Source organism: Malaclemys terrapin, chromosome 9, assembly GCF_027887155.1.
Source record: "Malaclemys terrapin pileata isolate rMalTer1 chromosome 9, rMalTer1.hap1, whole genome shotgun sequence".
Lineage (NCBI taxonomy): Eukaryota > Metazoa > Chordata > Testudines > Emydidae > Malaclemys > Malaclemys terrapin.
Window position 1 is genome coordinate 39,051,137 of NC_071513.1, and position 18,092 is coordinate 39,069,228.

The following is an 18,092-nucleotide window of genomic DNA, read 5'->3' on the forward strand; positions in this document are numbered from 1 at the left end:
CTGCAGCTGAGAGCTGGAGGGGCATAGATGTACTCAGGTGCTCACTAACCAGGGTAAGTTAGCCTGCATGTGGGGTTTAGCCCCAGGGTGGGAATGCTTCACTCTTTTGCTTTAGAAAGAGGCCTCCCATTGACCCAGCAGCCTGGAGCCCCTCTGCTCTCCCTTGTCATTACAATAATAGGAGCAAGCTGGGGATTAGGAAGTAGGGGTGGAAGGCTTCAAACAAGAGACTGGCTTGGGCACGGGCACTTTTCTTCATGGCCGAAGTTAGTGCTGGGGAAAGAGGCTGGCTTGGCAGCCCTGGAGACTGGAGTCCTGCTCACCCATAGACCAGGGATGGTGTGGCAGCTGAAGGATGCGCTTTCCCACCCTGGCCCACTGATCTCTTGGGCTCAGAAGGACCATCTCCAGGGCCTGGCGGCCTATTCAGTCTTTGATCTCTCTGATGAGCATGCCCGTCAGTTACCAATGAGCATGGTGGAGAGGGATGCTAGCTAGATGCCAGCCCAACCCTGACTCCACCATGTTACACCAGTCCTTTTCTGATGCTCCTCTGACGTGACACGGCCACATCAGATCCCCTGGTGGCATATTTCATTCTCCGTTATCCCAGGGCAGGAAAGTTGTAGTCACTCTAAAACTGGAACCTGGAGATGGAGAGAAAAATGGAATCTGGCCCCCTTCCTACTCCTCCACCCTGAAACCTAGGGGTTTGGGGAAAGTGGCACCTGGATTCTAGGAACCTTGGGTTTGGATTTTGATCCTACTGACCCCAAACCCAACCTAAAGGCTTTGCAAAACCCCACCCACACCTGGTAGTGTCTCCCTTTAACATAAACCCAAGTTAAAAATAGATCCTTTCTGGGAGAGGGGGCTTCTGTCCTGAGATTCAGTCCTGGTGGGAAGTTTTATGGCTGGTTATAAACTCTATCCCAGTGGGGTTTTGTGATGGCAAGGACAGCTCAGCCATCTGTGCTCTGTCACAGTAATTATGTTCCTATATGTAACAATTGCACAGGTGAACACTGTGTATAGGTGCCCCTGGTAAGGCCCAAGCAAGGTCAATACAAATTAAATCAAATGTTCTAATCCCTTCAGATTCTACTACCATCTCTTGGATTTAGTTCAAGAGTTTCCAAAAAGCACTGAATTTGCTGCAGGACTGCCTGATCTGCCCACACGAAGCGGCTGGAGCGCCTGCTTTCTGACAATAGGGAAACAAACAAATCTGTGGCAGAGAGACGTCGGCAGCCAAAGACAGTAGGGTACTACGGAGCTACCCCCAAGATGAGGGAGTAGCTCTGATGAGGGGGAGGGAGAATAGGAGGAGAAGGAGGAGAAAAGGGTGGCCTGTCTCTTTAAGGGGGCTGGCTGTCAATCAGAAAGTCCTTTTCTTTGCTAGAGAAGAGGCCAGAGATATTCAGAGAGACAAAGTAAAGCGAAGAGAGAGCGGCAAGGATTGTTCCAGCTGAACAAAGCGAGGCACAAAGGGAAAGGAGGTGACAGGGATTTGACTGAGTCCAGAGGCAATGGGTGAGTATGAGAGAGAACTTTCCAAACTTTCCAGCTAACACAAAAGGAGTTTCTTTAAAATCCAAGATTTCAAGGAGGGGGGGAGAGACTAATTCTATGTTATTGTGTTTGCGCTAAACTTTCCTTCCTAGCAGGATGGTGAGACTGTAAGGGCTTATGATCAGCTTTTTCCATGTGCCTGGCGAGTTCCAGCGAGGAGGTGCCAAGCTGTAACTGACTAGGTTGGGTGCCCTCCTGCCAGCAGCATGGAGCCTTGCTACCCTCCAGTTTCCAAGTTAGCAAGTTTTGTTACTGAACTGTTGCAGGTGCAGACTGGGTGACCTGACACTGGAGTGACGAGAAAGGGGCTGTGGGTCAGAGGGGAGCCTGCCTTGGGTGGATATGCCTCCAAGCTAAATGTCTTAGCCTAAGCTTGGAAAAGAAATTCTGCTGGTGCTGTTATGAGACAGTGATAGCTGCTCCATAGCAATGGTTGCAACTGGGTTTCTGTTTAAAGCTAAATTATGCATCCTCCTCTAAAATCCATATCCATAGTCAGATCGGCTTGAAAACCAGCGTGCCAATTCCAGGGCCAGGGAAGCGTATGTGGGGCTAGTTTGAAGTCATCTGATCCAGAGGCTCCTGCTAATTTTAATGTAGTTGTCAGTTCTCTCTCAAAATCCACAATGTACTTGAGAAGTGACCAGTGGGTCATCAACGTTTCCATGCTGCCACCACCTTTTACGAGACAGAACCTTTCCCAGATCATCTCCACGGCTAGGCCCCCAACCCTACACAGCTGACTCCCCTCTCTCTAGGGCTCCATGAGAACCCCTGCTTTGATTCCTGCCATCCTTCTTCCTGGAGGGTGGTTCAGCAGTGATGTGACTCCAGGGCCTCCGACTTCCTGGGTCCTCATGATGCTTTGCTCCAAGGTCAGCCAGCTCCATGGGAGGAGCTGTGGCACTGGCAGACATGGCTCTGTCCCAGATCTGCTTTCAATATAAAACTCCTTGCAGGCAAGGTGGAGGGGCAGACGGCATGTGCAGGACTGAAGGAAATGGAGTATCAGTCGAGGGAGGTCTCTGATGAGGAGGGACAGATGAGAGGGATGGGGATGAAGGGAGATGTAGATTCCTACTGCCAGGATACTGGGGCCAGGAGGAGACATATCCAGCTGACCAGACCTTCAGCTTGGAATTGGACTCCCTGCATACGGGAGCTTCTGAACAGGGAGGCTGGAGAACACCAGAGAGAGATCAACCATCAGGTTACAGATAGGGAATATAGGGTACGTCTACACTGCTGTGAAGCCGCAGCAGCATGGGCTTCAGCGTGGACTGTACAAGCCTGCCCAGGACCCTGCCTAATTACTTGCGCCTTCACTGCTCCAATACCCAAGCTAGCTACATTAAAGCTATCTCAGGTATGTCTACACTAGCTGCAGTCACACCCTATACATTGCAGTACAGACAAACTCCCAGTGATCTTATCTTTAGGGGGGTGGCATGGTCTAGTGATGAATGCAAGGGACCAGGAATCCAGGGTTCCAGTCCAGCCCCTCAAGTGTTGTGTGACCTTTGGCAAACAACCTAGTGCTCAGTGCCTCAGTTTTTCCATCTGGAAAACAGGGATAATAACCATTACCTGCTTCACAGGGCTGTTGTGTGAGTTAATCCAAAGTCTGGAAAGTGCTATCTAATTAGGAAGTGCTATTGTGACAGGTTTATAAGGATCCCAGAGTGCTTTCCACTCAGATAGCTAGGCACATGATCACTTTATACCCCCCTCTTAAATTCAGCCACCTCTGGGGAGAAACATGGCAGCTATTTTAACAGTGCACAGCAACTCATAGGGCAAGAAGTGAAGATGATGGTATTTAACGGAAACCACAGGGGGAGTTGAGGAGTGAAATGAATTCTCATTTTCACAGACAACCTTTCCAGCATTAATTTGATGGTTTAAAAAAGGCTGCTGCTTTTTGATGCAATATTGTTAATTTCCTCTGTCTAACAGTTGAAGCTTTGCATCAGGAAGTCCAAAGCTCTCTTCTGGGTCTGAGTCCAGTGGCCATTTCCTTGGCAACCAGACAAGATGCTTCGTTCTGGGATAACCTGGCAACTCTTTGCTCAGACCTTGGAGCTTTGGACACCGCAGCAGGAATGGGGTGGAGCTGAGGAGTGGGGGTGGAGGCAAAAGGCAGGTGCAGTCACACCAAGGCCAGAGGCCTAGAACAGGCCCAACAGCAAGGCTGGTAAGGAATGAAGGAGGCTGCTTGTGTGGTCAGAAACGTGACGCTGTAAATGGTACCTTCCTGCTCCCCAGACCAGCTCCCTGGCGGGCTTTGAGTCTGTTCTGCTGAGTTTGCTGATGCAATCGTGTGAGCACTGCTGTTCGCTGGCTCTGCATCATCATCAGAACTGGCTGTTAAATTCTAGGGACGGGGGCTTTATTCGTGGCCATGATGTAGAAGACAGCAAGAAAACACAGGCTGGGGCCATATTCATTCCTGGACCGAGCCCTTGAAGCTGGCCCCCTGGTTTTCAGACTCCAGTCAGGTGCAGAACTGTGTTAGAAATACCAGTCTTTGGCTTGCAAGGGGAGCCAGGGGCTGTGGAATGGCCTGGGCAGGGGGAACCATGGGAAATTGCTGATGCCCTGTTACTGAGTCTCTTTCCTGGCCAGAACGGCACTCTAGTGACGCTCACTTTCTGCCCTTTCCGAGCTGCAGCCAGGGAGTGACCACAGACTGACTTGAGTTTCCAGCACAGGCAGAGGCTGCAGGAGAGGACAGCCCTCTTCTGCATTCTCACTTCCCTTCCCAGAGTGCACAAGGCCCCATGTCTGCCTCTGGGGAGGAGGGCCAGGGTCCCTGGTCCGCTTGGACTCATAGGGACAGAGATGGGGCCCCCTGGGCTCTGTCAGGGAGACCAGTAGCTTGCCTCTGGATAGCTGGCAGAGACTTTTGCAGTCTGCCAAGGGAAACAGGCTGTGAGGCCCTGCAGGCTGCCTGGGGGTAATCTGGGGAGGGTGGGAGGCATCTGCCCCTAGGCACTGGCTGGTCTCTGATAAAAGAACCTCCTTTTGCCTCTGCCACGTCTGTTGCTCCGGAGGTCTGTGCTAAGGGGAGATGGGGCTGCATTTAGCACCATGGCCCCAGTCCATGACGAGGGCTCCTAGATGCTACCTCAATAGTAATAATCATAAAGTTTTTTAACCCGGGCAGTCTTGCAGGCTTGTGCTGCTCGGAGGAGACCACCTGGGATGGTTTTCTACCTTTTTAACTTTAGCCAGGATCGCCAGGGCCCGGGAGCTTTGGCTGATCCTGGGCAGCCCCTGGGGTCTCTCCCCAGCTAGTGAAGGGCTGCCCACGGGAAGCCACGCTCCGCTCCCCCAATCCCAACACCAGCTCTCCGCTGGAGTTTGTTAGAGTGGCTGCATGGAGGCCTCACAGAAGAGGCTTTGTCCCGACTGGGGATCTATGGGGCTCTGAGGCCCTTGTTTGTCTCTGGCACCTCCTGGCAATATGCAGTTACCTCACTGCTCTGCACCCCCTCCTCGCCCACCCCTGTACCAGTCAGGGCTGGGCTAGCACACTGGACCTTTCAGCACTCATCAGCCCCGTCAATGGGAGCACTGTGTGGGGGGAGTTCTCGGGGGGGCGGAGGGTGGCAGAGGCTGGGGGTGTTGCACTGCCGGGGATGGGAGGGTCTGTGACTTGGAGAGACAGGGCTCCTAGTTCAATGGCTCATCCTGTTGTTTTGGCCTTATTGTTCTGCCCCATTTGTCAGCTGGGCTGAGGTACAAGGCCGGGAATTGTGCTGATACAAGGGGCTCTTTCTCTTACCCCCTTCACAAGAAGCCTTCCCCGCCTCCCTTCAGTTGTGTCCCAGATTCCTGCAGCATGTGACACACTACTGCCTCCCAGAGCCCCTGTGCTCCCAGGCCAGAGAGATCCAGGCAGCACTGGGGCAGGATGGGCTCTGCTGAGATGGATCCCGGTACAAGAGGTCCCCAAGAACAATCACATCCATCGCTGTGAGGTGTGGACACAATCTACAGTGCAATGCGCAGGGTCTCGGTCCCTCACTTGCTGCCTCTGGCTGAAACAAAGCAAAACCTATTCTTGCAAAGTGCCTCTTAGATTGGGACATTCAACCATCTTCAAAGCATCTTCCCTAGATTGCACCTTTCATTGGAGATTAAAATCACATCAGCCCATTTCCCGGGGTCTATATCCCAAAAGCTACCCCTGCAGTCAGTGCCCCCATGGGCAAACTTTGCCAACAGACTAAGGACTGGCTGGGCCAGAGAGACCCAGCTCTTCTCACCTTCCAGACGAGGGCCCCTCCATTAATGGGCGGTGGGAAAGAACAGGGGAAGCCTGTCTGTGTTTTGTGGCTAGCCAGCAGGTGAGATGATTTCAGGCTCCTGGGCTGGCCAGCCAGCAGGTGAGATGATTTCAGGCTCCTGGGCTGGCCAGCCAGCACTCAATTCACATGCCAAACGTGGAAGAAAGGAGGGCAACTTTTCACTGCTGCAGCTGCAGTGCTAAGCATTAAAGCCCCAATTCAGGAAAGCACATGTTTAGTGTTAAGCGTGTGTCTGAATCCCGCTTCAACGGGATTTAAGCACATGCTTAAGGTTAAAGCAACTTGCTTAAGCGCCCTTCCCGAATAGGGAGGCTTCACTGAATCAGGGGCTGTCGTAGCTTTCTGAATTTCCTGCAACTGCTCTTCCATGGGCCATGTCTCCTGAAAGGTGACTGCCTCTCACAGTGCAAAGCATGTGGCTTAGGGTGCAAGGAGCTCTCTGAAGATCATCTCATAGCAAATCCTAGGCGCTGGACCTAGAGGAGCACCATGAATCCAGTTCATCTCCCAGGTCAGTTCAGGCTTGTTCCTTACACCCCATTTTCTAGCGTTTGCTCCAGTCTGGGTCTGACCATCCCAGGTGATGGGGCTTCCACCACCTCCCATAGGAATCTATCCCATAACATAATACTTTAAAGAAGTCCATCTGGATTTTTCCAGACTAAAATCCTTCCGTTTTCTGTCCAAAACTACCAGATTTACCCAAGCGTTTAGGCTGGGATTGTCAAAGATTGGCAGAGATTAGGTACCCAAATCCCATTAGGAATCAATAGGAATTGGGTGCCTAACTCCTTTAGTCCTCTTTGATGAGCCTAACCTTTTTGTGTCAGGAAATAGGTATTGAATGCTCATTGCTGAGGAGCTCAGCAGAGGCTCCTGGGTAACGATGGATGGGCTGGAAGTGTCTTTGCTTAATGATAGCTATTACTGGTTATTAGCTAGCTATCATCTAGATTAGACAGTGGCCTGGGTGTCCCGTTACCTCCCAATTTCCGGGCTGGGTCGGTTAAGCCACTTAGGTACAATGTAGGAAGTTAAGCTACTTTGCTGCAGGTTGCCCGGTCTCACACACACAGGGCCTCCTTCTGATCTCACAGCAGTGCGACTCCCTCGGCTACTCCTGGTTTACATCGGTGAATGCAGAATCAGGCCCAAGGTCAGTCGTTCCTCTTGGATTGGCTCCCAGTCCCTTGCAGTAGCCAACGGCGAGGATGCCAAAATAGGAGCTCAGGCTGCTTGGCTGGGGTGTGGGAGCACATTCCTGGAGAGTGACGTCGATGGGAAGATCACGCTGTCTGATGGAATCCACTTCCATCTCGTGCACTGGTCCAGCCCTGCTGCAGAATCACCTGTCTGCCATGAGTCACACATGCTGAGGAGGCCTGCCTGATCCCAGCCTGCCGCTCCCATGGATGCAGCTATACAGACCCCGCAGCAGCCACCAGCACTTACTGCTGACCGAGATGCTGGTTCCAAACCTCTGGTAACTGAATAGTCCACCCATTGTTCCCTGTTTGCTTCCCCTGGTCCTACTCTGCCCCCGAGCATGGCGAACACTGAGGAGCATACACAAGCTGGCAAGGGAAGAACAAAGCCCCATTGTTCTCAGTGCCATGAAGGGATCAGTACAGGCTGTAACCTTGCACTTGAGGGGAGGGGAGAACATCACTGCCAGTGACCCTGTGGATATCTTATGGGCCCATTCTTCAGCGGGAAGAGAAAAACACGGTGGGGCGGAGTAGGGAGGGAAGTGGGTGTTGGCTTAAGTAAGAATGAAGTGCATAAATATCACCCTCCATCTTCAATGCCAAGGTAAAAATCATACATTAAAAAAAGTTCTCATCTGCGACCATCACAACAGCTCCCATTATTCATGTGGGAAGCCTTTTTAACATCTCATTTGTCTCTCGCCCTGTGACATTTCCAAAATGGAGACTAGTCAGTTTCACCTGTGTTGCTAGCAGCTAGTCAATTTCATTTCCCTGTTCCTGTGTCCTAGGGCAATGCTTTCATTCACATGCAGAGGAGGTCCACAGGGAACACCATATCCTATCTAATTAACCTGTGAGGGGCTCAGATATTAAGGAGGGGAGCCCCAGTACTAAAACTTGAGAATTAGATCTTAGCTTCTCTATCTGGTGTTCTTACAGAGCAGAGCACCCACAATTGCAGTGTCAATGCCACTGAGTTTGGCTCTCCAGCCCTGCAGATGGATGTTTGCATTTTTCTTAACATTGGGGAAACCATTTTTTTCTTAGTAGGTTATTTAAGCCTCCCTTGTTTCCCTCCCTTTATTAGTTTTTATTAATAAACTTTTCATGGGGCAGGGAGCGGGGAGGGGCACATTAACCTACCTGACAGTGTGCCACCCCTTTGGGATGATGACAGAGCTCTGTGATCGAGCTGATTTCTCTCTTCTTCCCTAGGTTGGTTAGAGTGCTGCGCAAGATGTCTGATAGGGGCACCCTTTGCTTCGCTGGTTGCCACTGGGTTGTGTTTCTTTGGGGTAGCACTGTTTTGTGGCTGTGGGCACGAAGCACTCACTGGCACCGAGCGGCTAATTGAGACCTACTTCTCAAAAAACTACCAGGATTATGAGTATCTTATTGACGTGTAAGTATTCGTCTTCTCATGCTCTAGACACTGATGCCCCTTTCCAGGGCCCGCTTCCCAGCCATCACTCCCCTGGCTTTGGAGGGCTGCACAGGACTCCCATCAGAACTCCGCACAGCTCTGCAGTCACTCGGGCTAGTGTGGAGCTGTGAGAGATGCTGCCTGAGTCCCTGGGCTACTAAGCTAACTTAGTCCCTGCCATCCCAGCGAGAATGAGATTGGGGCCAGGATCTGAAGCTGGTTTTCCCACAGGGTTGTGCAGAGCACTAACCACTAGGCTGCAGGGCTGACAGTGCAGTGAGTCCACATTCTGGAAAACAGATTCAAAAGGGACTTGTGGTTTTGGGTGCTTAACTTGAGACACCTTCAAGTGGCCTCGTTTTCAGAGGGATGGTGCTTAGCACTGTCTGAAAATCAAGACCCCTTCAGGAGTCTCACACTGGGCACCCAAAAATCAGGGCACCCAACATCACCAGTCACTTTTGAAAATTTAGGCCAGAAATTCTTAAAACTTCTGGGCAATAACATGCCGTCACCTGTTGGCCACCTTCACACCCAGCTCTGAAACAGCCCAAGCCTGTTATGGGTTAGCTGGTTATCTTGGTATCAACATGCAGCTGGGTTGGGAAACAGGCTCCATGATCCATTTCTATGGGGTCATTGATCTGCTTGCTTCTTACACAGATGGTCAAATGATTCCTTCATCCCAATGGGAAGAATTGACCCCCTTTACAAATCTCTGGGCATGCAGTTAGTTCAGCCCTGTTCCCATCACCTTGGGCTGTTGTTAAGACTCCGTGATCATGGGGCTGTCCATGCCTGCCAGATTTGCTTTGACTCAGGGGAGTTCTGAGCACTGAATGGGCCCATGAGCTCTTTCAGTCCAGCCTATGGCAGAGGCTTGGTGAGACTGCTGAGTGTTCTCCCTGCCTGGAGGGGACCCTTCTTCATCTTGTTTTTTTCACACGTGTTTTCTATCTGACCCTTGCTAGGTACGGTGGATATAGTGTTGGATCCTCCGCTCTCGGTAGGTATGGAGAACGCAGGGTAGCCATACTTGCCAGGCAGAGCAGGTCTCGCTGCCCTCGATTTACCACGCTCTCTGCCTGGCTTTATACACAGGCATGGGACCAGGTATCTCCTTTTCTCCTTCCCTGCTGTGCCACCCATAAGCCATTCAGGCAGATGCTTTTCCCTACCTCTTGCCTGCTCCATTGGTCATTTCCTTTGGGATCTTCCTCATCCTCCCTAGCCTATTCCCTCCTTTCTCCCATTTGAGGTAGCTTCCCTGATCGCTTTAGCCTGATTCTGGAGTGGAGGGGGAGTAGCAGAGGTCAGAACTTGCTTCTCAGGCTCTAGGTAAGTCCTGGGGAGCTGTTCATGTAGGCCATCCTTTGCTCTGTCTTTCCTGGGAGGGGAACTCGCTGCTGGTGGCTCCCAGAAGAGATTCTCTCTGTGGTGCATCCTATCGCTCCAGGGGGTTTGAAGGAGGAGATCTGCAATGAGAGTTAAGAGGTTATCTTTCTCTCTCTCCTTCCCTCTCTTTGTCTCTGTCTCTTCCCTGTGTCCCCTCCAGGATCCACGCGTTCCAGTATGTCATCTATGGAACGGCTTCTTTCTTCTTCCTCTATGGAGCCCTCCTTCTGGCTGAGGGCTTCTACACCACTGGTGCCGTCAGGCAGATCTTTGGCGACTACAAGACCACCATCTGCGGCAAGGGCCTCAGCGCTACGGTAACAGGGGGCCAGAAGGGGAGGGGTTCCAGAGGCCACCATCAAGCTCACTCTTTGGAGCGGGTGTGTCAGTGTTTGGGAAAATGGCTAGGACATCCCGACAAGGTGATCTTAACCAGGGTTTGGCACTAATTCACGTGACTGGAACACTTGTGCAGGTTGACGTGACTGATGGGCATGAGACTGCAGCCCTGTTCCATCCGGCTGACAGGCTCCGGTGGAGTCGCGTACCTGGTGGAACAGCTGCACTGATTCGATGGCATCTAAAAGGAAAGCGCACCCCGCCGGTTCAGCTGCCCCACCACCGGAGGCTCCCCACAGCCAGATGCACTCCTCACCACCCCAGCTACACCTCCTGCCACCTTTGCTGACCTCTTATTTGTTAACCCCTTCCCCACCCTTATTCCCCCTCTCTTCAAGCCCCTCCATTGTTTCTATTTGCTGGACGTTGCACTTTAATTTTAATGTTTAAACAAAAAGCATTTTGTTTGAAGTCAGTTGATTTCACTGGCAGTTGCAGGGGTCCTGTCACCCCACAGGATTCAGCCCCGGGAGTTATCAGTGATTATTATTTGTATTGCAGTAGTCCCTGTAGGCCCAGATCAGGGCCCCATTGTGCTGGGTGCTCCACATAACCCAAAGATGTTCCCTCCCCACAAACATATGTATTCTGCATTGTGTTTGTGCAGTGGTCTGGTAGGATGTTTAGATATTATTTAATGACTAATAAGGAATGGGTCTTTTATTATTTCTGGGCCGGCTGCTGGCAGTCCTCCTCTGCTCAAAGGCAGCAATGACTCTGGCAATCTGCCTCCACCAGTGGCCTCCACTGCGGCTACTGACTACGATTCATGACTTGTGAGTTTGGGGGGTCACAAGTTTTAGGGTTGTTCAGCTTGAGGCACCTTAAAAGGGTCTGCTTTTCAGAAAGGGCTGAGCTCCTGTCCTCTGACAGCCAGGCCCCGTTGCTGTGTCTCAAACTGAGTGCCCGAAAATCAGTAGCCACTTTTCAAAACCTTGGCCACTGTGCAATGACAGGGCAGTCATGGACGTGACAGTGCCGCAGTGAAACATCAGGAGGTGTCTGGAGGCAGCGAGATGAGGCAGTGCTAAAGCAGTTAGAAGGAGAGTTTTATAGCTTGACCTTCAAACAAATTGTTTCTTGTTTAAACATCCAACATTAAGCCAATAGTACAGCAAGTGCCAGCAGTTCTCTACAAGTCCGATCCTACAAGGGGCTTGAAAAACTGGGGGTTGAGGTTAGGTTTAACACCTCTCAGGATTGGGCAATCTGACAGCATGTCCCATGTGTTATTAGACACAACGCAGCTTTTTAGGCCTTAATCCCAATTTTAATTCAAAAGGTTCATTTCATCTGCAATTCCCAGCTTACAGAAACGGTGAAGGGTGCTCCTGGCCTTGGGGAATTGAGCAGAACGGCTGTGGTTTCCTTTTAAGATAATTTATTTTGCACCTCATGGGCCAGATTTTCAATATTGGGTGGATACAACTGCACTCACTGGTTTGCACACAGCCTGCTGATGCCCATAGAACAGTTTGCCCCTGCACTGAAGGCTGCACAAGGCCCAGTTATGCCCATCAGTGAATTTCACGCACAGATCCCCAGTGTGTGTGTGTGCAAATCAAGGATTGGCACATGCCTGTGGCGAGTGAAATACTGCCCTAGCCAGGTGTGTAGGTAGATACCCAATCCACACACACAGATTAGATATTGGCACACAGGAATTAGCCAGGTGCAAGAACGTGTGCACAGTTGCGTGTGCCTGACTTTGAAAATTTGGCCTCACTTAAATATATTTTTTCAATTGTGAGTGTGTGTCTATATACAGGTGTGTGCCTGTGTGCATATTGATATTGACGCATGTGTACAGACACACACACAAACACACATGGCATCAGTTCTCTAGCCTTCCGACAGGCAGACAACTGCCCTGTTGTGTCTGCTGGAGGTGCTCTCTCTTTCCTTCCGATTGGTGGAGAACCTTGCATTGCATCTCATGTCAGGCTGCTTGCAAATCTCCAGTCTCATGCTCTCATGTCTGAAGGCTCTGGCAGAACATTAACCCTTTTCCTGCCATCTTGCTTGTCTTGACCATTTCAGTTTGTGGGCATCACCTATGCCCTGACCATCGTCTGGCTCCTGGTGTTTGCCTGCTCTGCTGTGCCCGTCTACATTTACTTCAATACCTGGTCAACATGCCAGTCCATTGCCTTCCCCACCAAGACCTCTGCCAGTATAGGCACGCTGTGTGCTGATGCCAGGATGTATGGTGAGCCTTGGATTGCATCTCTCTCTAATAAGCACCATTTTTTCAAAGACACAGGAACAGACCCAGGTCCCATGGGAGTCTTGCCACTGACTTCAATTGACTCCAGCAGCCCCCAGATTTGGCTTTGCATTCTAGACATTCTTGAAGAAAAGCCGATGATGCAGCAGAGAATTATGAGCAGAGACGTCTGGGTGGGATCAGCAGGGTCTTGGAAGGGTGATGTGACAATTTGGGGTGGATAGAACAGACGGGCAGATATAGCATAATTTAGTTGGAGGCACTTGCTGCTAGATGTATCTCAAACACTGAGGGTCTGTTTACACTGCAACCGTGGGTGTGACTGCAGCTTGTGTAGACATACCCAAGCTAGCTTTAACACAGCTAACTCGGGTTCTGGTAGCAATGGAGGCATAGCAGCATGGGCCACACCCAAGTATTTACCCAGGTGGGCTTGTACAGCCCAGGCTAAAGTGCATCCTGCCACTGCTTCTCTGCGCCAGTAGCCAAGCCAGCTGTATTAAAGCTGCAGTCACGCCCCGTGTTTGCAGTGTATTCATACCATTAGAATAGAATGACTTTCTTTCCACTCTCCTGTCTAAGTAACTGACCTGCCTTTCCCACTTTCTACATACATTAGTGGCTCACAATGGGGAAGACTGAGCCAGGTTTCCTGTGCCCTGTGGAGTTCCACTCAGCTCATCCTGGATGACTTTTGTGTCTCATGTAGGTGTCCTTCCATGGAATGCTTTCCCAGGAAAGGTGTGCGGCTCAAACCTTCTGTCCATCTGTAAGACCCCTGAGGTGAGTGCACTGCTGGGCCATGCCAGCCATTCCTTCTGAGCAGGTACCTGGATCAGGAGAGGCAAAGACGTTTGGCACCGTCAGCCAAGTTGGAGTTCTCGGTGCCAGGAGTCAGACCCTATTGCTGTGGGTTTGCATTATGAATTGATATGTATAGAGGGCTGGGTGAAAATGTAGGTTGGTCTTTGAGGCATGGAGCATGGCCCCATTGTGCTTGGGGAGCGCATGGCACATTTTGAGTGCTATCACAATCTAAATGATAAATTAAAATCACGTGATGTCACGTCTCATTTTAGAGGCAGTGGGCTCCAAGCTGGACGTGATCACAGAATTAGCAAGCCATGTTTTCCTTTCACTCACACCAGCGTAACTCCTTTGAAGTCAGTGTGTTGCAGTGGTGCAAGTGAGATCAGAATCAGTTCCAGTGAGATTAGAAGAGTTGACATAACCTGGTTTAATGTCTATACAGCAGCATAGGTGTTGCTGGTTGACAATCTCTCTCTAAGTGAGCAAAAATATGAATCCTTCCAGGTCAGAGCTGAGTTGTTTTGGATGAACAGGGTAGCAAAGCCTAAAACACTGAATGCGAACAGCATAGACAGTGAATTATTGAGGAGACAGCATTGAGGAGCCCAAGATTATCTAGGAGGTGGCCATGTTGTATAGGACAGAGATCTATTGTTGGAAATGCCAACAGAGAGCACATCTGTCTATGGTACACATCTGTCCTTCATCACTGTATTATCTGAGCAGTTCGCAGTATCCCTGTGGGTAGGGAAGTCCCATTATCCCCATTTTACAGATGACAGTCGAGGCACAGAGAGATTAAGTGATTTATCCAAAGTTGCAAAGGAAGTCTGTAGCAGAAGGACTTGAGCCCAGATCTCCTAAGTCCTAGGCTGGTGCCCTAACCACTGGACCATCCTCCCTCACTGAATGGAGATAGAACACCCTTCTTTCCCCTAGGCTAGGCGATCCACACAGGACACCACTGGAAGGCCACAGGTAGAGCAATTTGTAGAAGGGCCAAGGCTGGATGAATATGAATGTGCCTAAAGCAGACCCTCATGCCCATCACTACCAAGTGCTGCTGGGATGCCATCTCATTGACTGGCTCCACAGATCCAGTCCAAATTTTGTGAAGAGAGACCTGTTTGCAGATACCTTGTGGAAACCCCCTTTGTCTCTGCTGTTGGGGAAACATTTGTAATGGTGACTCATTATTTTATTTCCTTGCAGTTCCAAATGACCTTCCACCTGTTTATTGCCGCATTTGTTGGTGCTGCAGCCACACTGGTTTCACTGGTGAGTCAATGCTCCACCTAAAACTTCTCTTCTCATCCTAAGAGATGCTGTTAGGAGGTGAGAACATTAAAACAAGGCAGCTGGTAGTCAAGAAACGCACTTAACACAGAATGCCTGGTTATTTCTTCCCCTTGCTCATTGGAGCAGAGCCGTGCTTTTTAGAACCAAGAAGGTAGCAGGAGAAGTTGCTGCTGGAAGGTGGGGATCATAAGGAGAGGTGGATAGTGTCATAGAATCGCAGATGACAAGATTGGATGTGACCATCCGACCCACCTAGTCCAACCCCCTGCAACAAGCACTCTGCTGTATTGTATGCAGCCGTTCCCTGAATGCCTCACGTAACTTACATTTCATCAGAGATATTCCATGCTAGTGTTTTTGCACCAGTACTGCTGGTGAATGGGCTGCTGAAACTGTTGGGAAAATGACCATTCCTTGAAAACTGACTATGCCTTGGTAAACTTATTGTTGGTCCAACTAAATAAAAGGCGTCCAAAAAGCTTGGAGAAGAGTGTCTGACTGATGTTAAGAAGGCCATCTCAGGCATCCTGGAGAGAGATGGCTAATCAGTTTGAAAGGGGCGGGGGCTTATGGAGAGAGTAGGCCAGATCCTCAGCTGGTGAAGATCAACATGGCTTCATTGATATCTGTGGATTTACACCATCTGGGGTTCTGGCCCAGCCCTGCTTCGCTGCACAGAGAATGTTGGTTTGAATCTTCCTATCTCTCACTTGCTCTTTTTCCCCCACTACAGCTCACTTACATGATTGCCGCTACTTACAACTTTGCCGTCCTCAAACTCATGGGCCGAGGCACAAAGTTCTAGTCTGCCAGAGGGAGCCGGGATATCCGAAATGCCCTTTTTTCTCTAACCACGAGGCTTTAACAATGCAGCCATCCAATACCAGGTCTCCTACTTTAACTCCATCTTCACCGCTGACTCTCCCTCTTCTTCCTCTATTGTATCCATCACGATGAGCATCACAAGGACGGGGAGACTCCCAATGATGGATACGTCCTCATGCACTTTTCTCTCGGTGTACGTCTGTAGCTATGTTGCTCTGCAGCAAGTCTTGCTGGGAATAGGGGAAGTTAAACGAAGAGGATTTCCTGCCAGACCAAAACCAGGAAAAGCAGATGAGGGATTGACTCCAACTTCCCGACACTTCCTAGAAATAGGAACAAGCCTTCCTGCTTCTGGGAGGCAGGAATCAATGTTTGTTGCTCTACCATGAGTGAGAAAGATGCTACATAGAGAGAGGAGGAAGTGGCCTGGCCTTGATTCCATCACTAGAGACTCTCCTTGTTATAAAAGACCCAGAACTTGCTTCCATCTTCATACTGCAGATGGAGGAGAAGAGGACTTCTCCATGGTAAAGAAAGAGAATTTACCTTAATCGGCATGCTGCAGCCAGGGTAAAAGGGGTTTAGAGCAAGGATCTTCCCAATATGGGGAGAGAGCACAGACCCCGATGCTCATAGAATCCCACTTCCTTAACCCAGCCAACCCTACTTAAAGCATAAAGGAGCTTGGTGTCTCTGTAGACTAAAGGGACTCTTGGTCTTACACCTCAACAGAAATAGGGATTAGAATTGTCTCAGCATTGCATGGGATACATTCCCTGTGTCCCCTACTGCAGGTCCTAAGCAGTAGGGGAGAGGTGGATACCAGCTTGGACTAGAAGGACTTCTCTAACCAGGGGCCTGAGAGTGTAAACCCAGAGGGGTCCCTTTTGTAGACACGGGATAACTCTTTGGACTGTATGTCTTTTCGCATCTTTCCTCTTGTAACCAGCTGTGCACATTGAACTCTGTCATACCTTCACAATGGTGCTCTTCTCTTCGGGTGACGTTTGCTTCCATAATGTTCTGTAAATCGAAGATCTTGATTTGTTTCTGATTCATACCAAATTTAACCTTTTCCCCACTCCCAGCCCTCCCTTTTTCTCAATGGTTTCCCATGAGCCAGGCTGTATATTTTGAAACTGGCCAAAACCTGAAAGATTCAGTGTCTCATTTTGACCATGGCCAGTCATTCAGAAGGCAATTAAATAAATGACTAAGGGGGGCACAGCACATTCTGCATGACTGGATTTGCACAGTCTTTAAATATGGCCATTTCTGTGCAAATCCAAACCCTCCAGCTTCCATGTAGGTGTTTCTCCCTGGGCAAGTTTATGAGCCAATGTTTGCGTATGCAGCCAAACTTAGAATGAGATTTCCATGTTTCCCTTTTCATTGGAGACACCAGGATGGGGAAAGGATCGTATTATTTCAACATGCTTAAGAGAGGGCAAGGTTCCGATTGAGAAGCTGCTCCCCTTTGTAGACTGGCCATTACCAGAAGTTCTCAGCAGTCAAACGACCACAGCAGCCAACAGACAGGGAGTAAAAAGTCCATGACTGCTGAATACTCCTGGTTCCAGCCTTTCCCCTTCTGTTTTTGTTAACAATAGGTAAAGAAATTTGGCTTGGTGTTTATTTATTGAAGAAACTACTTTCAGTGGCAGACTGTAGCTCCTTCATTGCAGCGATTCTGACACTGGTTTCAGCAGGGACAGGGTCAGCCAGCAATCCTGCCAAGCAGGGAGCATGGTGCATCTTTGCCACCATGTATGCTGACATAGATTGGTTAGACTCCCCAGTACACATAGGTTTGGGGAGCGGGTGGGATGAAATGGGGTAGGGTGGAATGGGGTGGGAAGAAACCAGTCAAGATCAGGAAAATGAAGTCTTGTATTTTGTATTGATTTAATAACATAACAAATAACCAACCCCTCTCCCCCTTTCCTCCCCACCCTCCCACTCCTGGAATCCAAACACACCCACAAAAACGAAAGTTAATCAACTCAAAGTGTTTCCTTCATTTCTGATCTAGAATTTCAACTTTTTAACCAATAAAAAGGAGCAAGTTTTTAGAGACTTATCTTACAAGGTGTATTTTATAAAATTAAAGAAAATAAATTAAAATTAAGACCATTCTGAACCCGCTTGTCCGCCTGTCTTTCTGGGTTGGCCGCCAAGCTGGACACAAAGGAGATTGCTTTCTGGTGAGCTTGCTTTGATAATAACTCTTTGATGTCACACCGGATGGAAGCAGAAGCACTGGTCCTGCTACACGATACACTAGACATGTCCCCGTAGAAACCTAGGCCTAGAGCCTCAAAGGTATTTAGGCACCTAATTCCCATTGATGTCACCTAAATACCTTTGAGGATTTTTCACCCTAGCACCTGGCATCAGAAAGACGTGACTGAAAAAAATATCAGCAAGATAGGCCATAAAAAGAAGCGGGGAGGCAGGCCAGGACTGTGGGACACTGGCAGAGCTGGGAGGGAGCTAGGGTTGCCAGACATCTGGTTTTACCAGGCTGTTAAAAGACCGGTCAGCAGTCTAGCGGGGGTAAGGCAGGCTCCCTGCCTGCCCTGGCTCTGTGCAGCTCCCCAGAAGCAGCCAGCATGTCC

The 18,092-nt window shown here is 49.8% G+C and overlaps 1 protein-coding gene across 2 annotated transcripts; it reads left to right on the forward strand.

Moving 5' to 3' along the window:
* The first annotated feature begins 1,320 nt into the window (after window positions 1–1,320).
* Window positions 1,321–17,614, forward strand: PLP1 (proteolipid protein 1). Of its 2 annotated transcripts, none has more exons than XM_054040674.1 (7): window positions 1,321–1,533; window positions 8,312–8,498; window positions 10,075–10,336; window positions 12,354–12,522; window positions 13,250–13,323; window positions 14,563–14,628; window positions 15,383–17,614. In XM_054040674.1, exons 1-7 carry the CDS (start codon window positions 1,530–1,532, stop codon window positions 15,452–15,454), a joined length of 834 nt encoding a protein of 277 aa, XP_053896649.1. In that variant the 5' UTR covers window positions 1,321–1,529; the 3' UTR covers window positions 15,455–17,614. The 2 variants fall into 2 exon arrangements, with proteins under 2 accessions (XP_053896649.1, XP_053896650.1); XM_054040675.1 differs by having other exon boundaries at window positions 1,322–1,533; window positions 10,075–10,231.
* The last annotated feature ends 478 nt before the right edge of the window (window positions 17,615–18,092 follow it).